General features: G+C 48.7%; 2 protein-coding genes and 1 long non-coding RNA gene across 5 annotated transcripts in view; 1 reads left to right on the top strand and 2 right to left on the bottom strand.

Moving 5' to 3' along the window:
- LOC134485632 (uncharacterized) overlaps positions 1 to 2,326 on the bottom strand; it is a 2,822-nt gene extending 496 nt beyond the window's left edge. Inside the window, exon 1 of the long non-coding RNA XR_010063835.1 lies at positions 1 to 2,326. This exon is cut by the window's left edge and continues 118 nt beyond it. This is a non-coding gene — a long non-coding RNA (uncharacterized LOC134485632).
- Positions 1 to 3,458, top strand: part of Fhip1a (FHF complex subunit HOOK interacting protein 1A) — a 170,263-nt gene extending 166,805 nt beyond the window's left edge. For 2 of the 3 annotated variants that reach the window (XM_039102756.2, XM_039102754.2), the window contains one exon: positions 2,321 to 3,458. In XM_039102756.2, coding sequence (XP_038958684.1) covers positions 2,321 to 2,574 — 254 coding nt within the window. In that variant the 3' untranslated portion in view covers positions 2,575 to 3,458. 3 annotated transcript variants of the gene reach the window in all.
- Positions 3,459 to 7,565: 4,107 nt separating this feature from the next.
- Positions 7,566 to 8,844, bottom strand: part of Gatb (glutamyl-tRNA amidotransferase subunit B) — an 86,583-nt gene continuing 85,304 nt past the window's right edge. The window contains exon 13 of the mRNA NM_001399231.1: positions 7,566 to 8,762. Within this exon, the coding sequence (NP_001386160.1) occupies positions 8,634 to 8,762 (129 nt within the window). The 3' untranslated portion in view covers positions 7,566 to 8,633. The remainder of the gene's footprint in view (positions 8,763 to 8,844) is intronic.

Below are 8,844 nucleotides of genomic sequence, written 5' to 3'. Positions count from 1 at the left end.
ATGTCCCTCTCCGTCTTCAGATCCTTCGCTGCTCTTCTGCTTCATGAACAAAGATTTGTGGATTCCAGCTGGGCAGACAAATCTTAGCAGTGACGTTTCTAATTCACAAGTCATGCTAGATTCAAAATACCCACAGAACCCATGGTTCAGAGAAGAGGCGGGGAAAATGCCCACAGAACCCATGGTTCAGAGAAGAGGCGGGGAAAATGCCCACAGAACCCATGGTTTAGAGAAGAGGCGGGGTTGAAACAGGAAGCTGGAAGTTAGGATGAGAAGCGCTCCAAGGAGAAGCAGAGTGTGGAGGAGTGGGCCACTTCCCCAGTCACGCTTTCTGCGAAGTGCAGTAGTCTCCCTGGATAGGCTGGCCGGAGGCTACACATTCTCAGGGGCTTGGCCCTTGAGGAGACTGAGGTACAGCACAAGCGAAAGTGCAGTGCTTGGCTCAAACCCCGTGCCAGCCTCCAGTGAGTGGGGCAGGGACCAGGGCAAGGAGGGACTTAGTGAAGTCAGTGGCAGCTAAATTGCGCCACATGCAGTCTAGTGGTCCATGTATTTGATACCTAGTGACTCATTTGATCATTATAGCAATGTCATGAGCTACTGACAGACAGAGGAATTGAGAGCACAGAGAAGCCACTTGACTGGTGTAGCCCATCCAGTAGGTGACAGAATCTGTACTCTGAGCTATAACCCCAGTGCCTCTGAAGCTTAGTAAGATGTGGGTAAATGGAAATGTGGGGAGGAGCCACAGAGGGCGGGACAGCCAGCACAGCATAGACTCTGGTCCGAGTCTACTGATCTCCAGTTGGACCCAGGCCAACTTCCTCAGTGAGCTTTGATGGCACATGGGAGAGCAAAGTGCCTGAGGACTGGTGTGACATTGTCACCAAGGCTGACCTTGGACCTCAACCTTGTCTGCACTTAATGTTAAAACCCCTGCCAGGGCACGTGAGCGATTTCTGATAAGAGGTAGTAGGAGACAGATTCTCAACAGCTTTTCTGGTTCTCTGTGACACGAACTGTGATACGCTTTAATCCAAAGGGATATTTAAAGCAGCAAAGTGGAGGATTTTTTTTAACACTAAAGACTATAGTAGTGAGATGTAGAAAGTACTATAAATGTCAAGAATTTTTAGTGCTGTCGTTAAGCAACACTCTGAAAAGTGTTGAAAAATGGGGCTGAATTCTAAAAAGCAGCCAAAATAATGAAGAACTTGAATACAGTGATTTAGAAGGAGTGATGAGATCATTTGGGTAGGGGCAGAAGGTGGCATAAATAATTCCTACAAATGTATGAGGGCCGGAGAACTCAGGGATATTGAACCATTTTAATTAGGAGAACTGATTTGGTATAAAAATGCAAATCAGCTGGATGTGTTAGAACCTGGGCTTGTGACATCTTGGATTTACATTGCTAAAACAGACACAGGCCTCTGGAGCCCTCTCTAAGTGTTGGCTGTTTAAGCCCTTTGTTGTCATTAGATCCTGATGGCTGTGTGAGATTCTTAGCCTGGTCCTCACCATTATCTCTGGTGATCTAGAGGGATCTCTCATTCTTCTTGTGTTTTAGAGGCTAGAGGACCCAAACAGAACGGGCAGGGGTTACTGGGAAGCTGAGGTCAGAGCAACAGCTGCAGAACACAAGAGTTTAAGGAGCTGCACCTGGTGACCAGGGCAGCCTTGGCAGGAGTAGAGTAATTGGCTCAGTACTGGGTGTCGGGAGAGCAGAGGGGCCACAGGTGTCCTTGGTCCTATGAGCCCAATCTCCACTCAACTGACAGCAATGGTAGCAAGAGCCATTGGAAGTCAGCCTGCCTGCCTACTGTCCATCTACCTGCCCATCTGTCCATCCATCTGTTCATCTGTCCGTCCACCCACCCACCATCCATCCATCCATCCATCCATCCATCCATCCATCCATCCATCCATCCATCCATCCTTCCATCTGGGGGTTTGCTCTGTTGCCCAGGCTGATCTTGAACTACTGAGCTCCATCACATGACCCTTCTTCCTTGGCCTCCCAGATAACCAGGACTTCAGGATGCCAGCACAGTGTTTAGCTGGGAATTTCTTGCCAACCAGTATTATTGTCACATCCCATGCATTAGGTCTCCTGTATGTGATCTCAGATAGACAGTCCTGTATTACAGGCTGAGTGCTAGCTGGGACAAGCTGGGCAAGCTGGACAACACCAGGGCTGTCTTCAGGATCTAGTCAGGCTAGGAACTGCACCCAGGACTGCTCCCTCCACGAATGCACTTGCCCCTCATGCATCCCTTATCACTTAAGAGTCCCAGGACTGTCTTCTTTCTGTTTTCAGATCCCATTCAGGAGATCTCCAGGCCAGAAAGTGACAAGACCCTCACGGATGGCCCTCCACGTGTGCTTCAGCCCTTCCTGGGCAACAGAGCCCAGATGACCAAGGCACCCCCAAACCTGCCTCTGCCAGTGAAGAACACCATGCTGGCTGCTGCTCTCTTCCCGGAGTTCCTGAAGGAGCTGGCAGCCTTGGCCCAAGAACACTCCATTCTGTGTTACAAGATCCTGGGGGACTTGGAAGACTCTTGCTGTTAGCCTTTTATTTACTATTTTCCTAGAGATTTGGTTTTATAAGGTTATGGTGTCTTGACTGGACGCTAAACGCAACGCTGCTTATCAAAGATGTCTACTTTGATTCTTCCTGACAATACTTGATTTATAGGGAGGGTTTTGTGCACCTCCTCTCTCCAGCCGGGTCTCCCCTTGTATACAGAATGTAAGTCTTGTGAGCTGGCTGTCTCCTTGGCAGGTTCTTTGTGCTGTTTCTCCTCTTCGCATGGTTGGTAGTTGTTCTCCCATGCCTTGGAGGAGACATTCAGCTTGTAGTTCGGATGCCGTGAGCACACGCTGAGGTTCTGTGATCTCTGGGTACCAGGTGGGGGCCGCCCCTCTGCAGCCTCAGGGAAGCCCCTGCACGGCGGCTGGCAGCCCTGCTCTCTGTGAACGGTAAGATGGTGGAGGGCCTCCTGCCACACAGGACACACCATTTGCCGCTCTGAATTTCACTTCTAGGACTTGCAGTCTCTCCACACGTATTGCCTTATGTTGTAGGAATATCCCCAAGCCCCAGCTGTCTGCCCAAAAATTCACACAGAGAGAATCTAGAATGCAGGGATTTTTTTTCCCTTGTTGCTTGAGAGCTGCTCTAATCACTGGAGCACAACCAAAACACAAGACAGCCTTACTTCAGTGAGATTTGCACAAAAGGAAGCATACCTATGCAAACTTTGGATCTTAGGTGTTTGATCAGATGAAAAAAGTGTGGTATCATATACTTATGTTAAAAATTATTGTTTAAGTGTTTTATGAAAACAGATGTTATCTTGTGATGCATAGAGGATTTTTTTTTTTTGGTTGGGGGGGGTGTAGAGTTTGGAATGGGTGCAAGAGATAAAATCATGCTAACTGTAACTGAAAAACTCTGGTTCTTATTTTACTAATATGTTACACCTGTACAGAAACATGCACTATTCAGCCCATGTTGGCAGCTGGGACGGAAAAGCATACAGGTCACAGGGAGCTTGTGAGGCCAGGTGCCTGCTGGTGACTCCCTCCACACGGCCATGCTGCATGCCAAATATCCAGCGGTGGAGGACGCCCCAGTTGGGATGTCCAAGTGTCTCCGGCTGCTTGCCAGCCTGCTCCCAGTAGCATGGTCATACTTTAGTCATAGCCCTGTAGAATAACTACCAAGCAGGGAGGACACACACACACACACACACACACACACACACACACACACACACGCCCTCCCCAGTAGAAGGATGCAGTACCTAGCTCTCTCTGTTCTTTGTGGGCCTCTGTGCTGAGCCCCAGGGTGACTGATGCCAGTCCCATAGGTGGTGCCTCAGGAACACTAGTTTGTCAGTCAGGCCCCTGGTACAGGAGAGCAATGGGGAAAAGAATCAGATCTGAGGCTCTGCAGGTCTTCAGAGGATCTTGAAGAAGCTTTAGATTGAGAAGGCTGGAGAGCTAGCCCAGGAGTGAGTGCCCAAGTAGATCTGGCCTAGTGACAATGTATCATAGCCTAAACAAGAAATCCCCTTACCTGTTCATGGAACACTGCTGACTTTACATGTGTTTAGAAAACCAGTTTGTCCAGCCATGGTAAATTAGCCAGCACATGGGAGGCACAGGAAATTGGCCCGTTCTTGCCTTCCTGATGGGTGCCCCACAAGTCTCCATTAGAAAACAGTAGCTTCAGGTAGTGAGAGGGGAGCAGCTAAAGGAACTGTTTCTCCTTCATATGTTTAAAATGTGCTCCAGGGACTCTGTCCTCTGCCCCGTGACAGGTGTCCTATCAGTTGCTATGCTTGAGGAGTAATAAGAGATATGGATCCTGGCCCAGGTCCTGGATTGGCGACACTGTGTCTAGCCTAAGGGGCCAAGGCAGGAACAGGGAGTGGAGGAGGTTCCTGGAATTTCACAGCATTAACCTGGATCCATAACTCAGGGTCTGCTCTAAAGGTCTAGACTGAGTGAGTTTTATGGTTAATACACGAGGGCACAGGGATAGTTAAAATCGATTCTGAAAGTAGCCAGGTAAATGTAAAAATTTTAACAAAGAAAATCCAGTGTAGTTTCAGCCCAAGACACAATTTCATGGGATGAAACACAGTCTCCCAGATCGGAAGTACAGTTGCAAGGACAACTAATCAAAGATGGTTTGATTACTAAACCCTTTCTCAGGCAGAGCCATTGTGAGCCGGCCCCCATTTGGTCCAGCATTGTTGTGGAAAGTACTGTTACCTGCTGAGTGGAGTCTGTCTTGTGGCAGGGGCATACAGCGGTGCTTTGCAGGTCCTTGCTAGCAATGAGCCGTCCTTAGCAGGTGGCTTTGAATTTGGCTTAGATGTAGCTGTTGACTATTTTCCCATTAAGACGTCCTGAGGTGGGGTGTTTCAGCAAAGCATCCTCCTGTGAACACAATCTAGACCTGCATCTGTGAAGGTTTGGGCAGCCGGCGATTCTCAGGGCCAGCAGTTGTTTGCTTCCAGCTCCATTGGGAGGTCTAACGTTGTGATGCGGCTACCCGTTCTGGATCAGCGTATCCTGGGTTGCTCTCAGTAGGGAAGCCTGGCCAGCATGGTGGGGCCTGTCACAGACATGGTGTTAAATATGACTGTCTGGCAATTCTCATTTAAGGGCAGTCTAGTTGAACTGCTCATCAGCAGCTGCGTGTCTGCAGACTGGCAGCCAGGCTCCCCTTTATGAAGCTCTCTGTCAGGACAGCTATTATTACGCACGCCACTTCAAGTCGTTGGCCCAGGACAGCCTAATGTACAGTTTGCTGCAAACCTCAAGTCATCTCTGCAGTTAGCGTTTCCTGAGGCAGCAGCTCCCCTGGCAGCTGAGGCCACAACAGCTTTAAACCATTAGGGAGCTTTCTTAGCCCCTTTCTGAGTCAACCACCAGTCTGTGCATCCTACGACACAATTCCCCATCAAGTCGAGGCTTAGAATGACTTCTCAAGAGTGAGTAGTCCACCCTTAGGTCTGTCAAAGGAGGAAGCGTTTTAAGAGAACAGAGTTGCATTTTTCTTCTTTTGGGATGACCATCATAAACCTAATGCCTCACAAAAAGCTCTTGGAGGACTCAGAATGGCTCCTGGGACCATTCTGCCTCAGCAAATCCCTTCTCCATCCAGGCATTTATTAGTCCAGCACTTGTTTCAGAGGACAGACTACCTCGGCAGCTCATTAACTGGATAAACAGGGCTTTCACAAGAGATTTTCTATGATGCTCTTTGGGGACAAAGACCATGGGAGAGGGAGAGGAAGGCACAGTGGGTCGGTATCTGTATTCTTGCTCTCAGAACCCTTAGCTAGGACTGGTCACAAGAAGTCGCTCTTGGTTCTTGCTTTGAAGGTGTGAGTTAACCCGGGTCATTGTTGCCCACACAAACCTGACCATAGGATCCTGTCCCTGTGCACCCGGTGTCCACTTCAGGGAGGTTTTGTGGAGTTTAAATGAGCCGTGTTGCTTCAGAACCTGAATAACGACAGGAGTACTCAGGCCAGACTATAAATTTTGCTGAGCTGAGGCTGCACAAGTCTGTCCTCCTAAGTCTGTCAAGTGACTTTTTACTGGGACGAGGACCACCCGAAGCCAGACATTTGTCCTTGCAGACATTTTACAGAAGGGATCTGGTTAGACTTCTTCCTAGCCATGGTCTGGGTGCCATGTAAAAGGGTACAGTCTTTTAAGTAAAAGGGGACTTAAAGCTCGTGCCTTGTTCCTCACTGCCCACAGGACAGCTCTGTTACAAAGTCCTTCCCAGGACTGTCTAGAACCTGCCAAAGCAGCAGTGGCCACAGCCACACTCCTGGCAATGGGTAAATTGCATGGCCTTCTAGGTGGGGTTATTTCCACCTAGAGTCCTTGAAATGATAACTAAATTCAATCTAATTCAAAGATACAACATAAATTGTAGGCCATGCCATAGTGAAATGGCCAACTTGGAGAGGTGCAAACCTTTCATGGTATATTTCCAGATTATCAATAATTATGTTAAGGGTGGTGGTGTGGAACTCAGTTTGGTAGAATACTGATAGTTTCTCTATCTGTGCCTTGAGAGAAATGAACAAAAGTTCCACTCATGCGTGAACCTAGCAGGTGCAAAAAGCTAGCTTTTTGGACAGAGAGGACCCAGAATGTAAAATCTTGGTAATTGGCAGCCCTTCTTTGTTCCTTGAGCTCAATTAATTTATATTCCATGTTACCTTTCACAAGGGCTCTCAACCAGCCACAAAGGAAGCATCAGTGTACATGGTTTGGTCCTGAGCAGGTAGAACTGGTTCTGGGGGACTGAGAAAGCAACAATTTGTAGCACTTTTTGCTACCAGCCATGGCTTCCAAGTCCCCTATCCGGCTACAGGTGTGTAGATCCAATTGACAGATGGCAGTGGCTTCAGCTCTGGTGCCAACTCATACATCCTAATGAGACTTTCCCTAACCGGCACAAACCAACCAGAACGCATTCATGTTCACGCAAGAGTGGAAGTCCTCTTTCACCGCACCCATGTACCAGCAGACATGCTCTGTGCATCTTTTAGAGAGTTTTATAAACACACAGCCAGTTTCGTCAGGGCAACACCTGTGGTCCGTGGCTTCCTGAGGGAGGTAACATTCTAGGTTATCTCCTTCTGCTTGTCTGAAACAGACCACAGAACTGATGTCCACTCCGCCTCAGCTTTTGGTTGCTTCCCTTCACTTCGACTTAGCAATGCTGGGAGCCACTGTCTGGTGATGGGTGTGTCCACTTTCCTCCCGTTCTTCAGTTGCCCTGGAATGATGGCACCCAGCAACCTTCTCACCGAGCCTGAGAATCTGCTCTAACAGGAGAGCCTCCAGGAGTCCCCCTCACTGTCGGTCTGACAAACACTTCTAAAAACATTTTCAAAACTGTCCATTAGGAAGTGTGGTTGGTGTGAGGTACCAGACATGAAGGGACAAGGGGCACCATGCCATCCCAGGACTAAGGATGGATGGCCTTCATCGCCATTGTCAGCTACACCACAAGACAGTTAAAGGTCAGCATTCTGATTTATTAGACTATAATCTTATTCTTCCCAGGTAAACAACTTAATGCTTCAATTTTTCTTTTTTTTTGGTCTAGGCATTGTGTGTGGGAGGGGTGTAAACTATACAATCTCTTAAGTGGAAGTTAATTTTTATGTGCTATTTTGGTATATATTTTATTCATTAAATTTATGTGAGAACTTGAGTGTCACCTTGATGCACTGGGAGCTGAGCAGGCAGTAGTGCCTACACGTGCAGGTGAGCGCCAGCACCCTCCTGCCCCCTCCTTGCCCATTTCCTTTGTTTCTTCTTTGCCATGCCCATGCTGCCATGGCTCTCGTCCGTTGGCCCTTCGGATGGGTCTTAGTCACGGTTTCCCTTTAGGATGGATCTTGGTGAGGGTTCCTATTCCTGCACACACATCAGGACCAAGAAGCAAGTTGGGGAGAAAGGGTTTATTCAGCTTACACTTCCACATTGCTGTTCATCACCAAAGGAAGTCAGGACTGGAACTCAAGCAGGTTAGGAAGCAGGAGCTGATGCAGAGGCCATGAAGGGATGTTACTTACTGGCTTGCTTCCCCTGGCTTGCTCAGCTTGCTCTCTTATAGAGCCCAGGACCACCAGCCCAGGGACGGCACCGCTCACAAGGGGCTGGGCCCTTCCCCCTTGATCACTGATTGAGAAAATGACTTACAGCTGGATCTCATGGAGGCATTTCCTCACGGGAGGCTCCTTTCTCTGTGATGATTCCAGCTTGTGTCAAGTTGACACACAAACCCAGCCAGTACAGCTGGGGACCACCGCTGGGCTCTAGGAAGAACCCATGGCATCTGAGTTTTAGAATGACGATTTCTTTAGTCACTGCTGCCACCATCATGGACCATTTCCAGAGAGTGAGGCTGATGCTCTGGCTGCTGGTCTTCCATGACGGCTGCCTCTCAGGTCGTGGGGTCTGAGAGGACACACGCATGTGTAAAGTGTTGTTATCTCCTAGTCTCCTAGGAGATGGAGCTTGGCTAGGGACTAAGAGATACAATCTGTACAGCACGTGGACGGCAGCCCTCACAGGCCTCACAGTGACAGCTTCTTCTCCAGTATCTCCTTTATCAGAGCCGGGTCTGCTCGGCTTAGGCTTGCTTTCCGGACCAACCCAACCAACTTATTTATGGCTTTGGGGTTCCTTTTCTTCACATCCATCACCTGTAACGACACAAAGTATGAGGTGAAAATGGAGAGGCTCCTACGAAGAATGCTCATGGTTTCCGCTGACTGCAAATTAAAT

Source organism: Rattus norvegicus, chromosome 2, assembly GCF_036323735.1.
Source record: "Rattus norvegicus strain BN/NHsdMcwi chromosome 2, GRCr8, whole genome shotgun sequence".
NCBI classification, from domain to species: Eukaryota; Metazoa; Chordata; class Mammalia; order Rodentia; family Muridae; genus Rattus; species Rattus norvegicus.
Note: the sequence above shows the minus strand (reverse complement) of the source record. Positions and strands in the feature narration are given on the sequence as shown.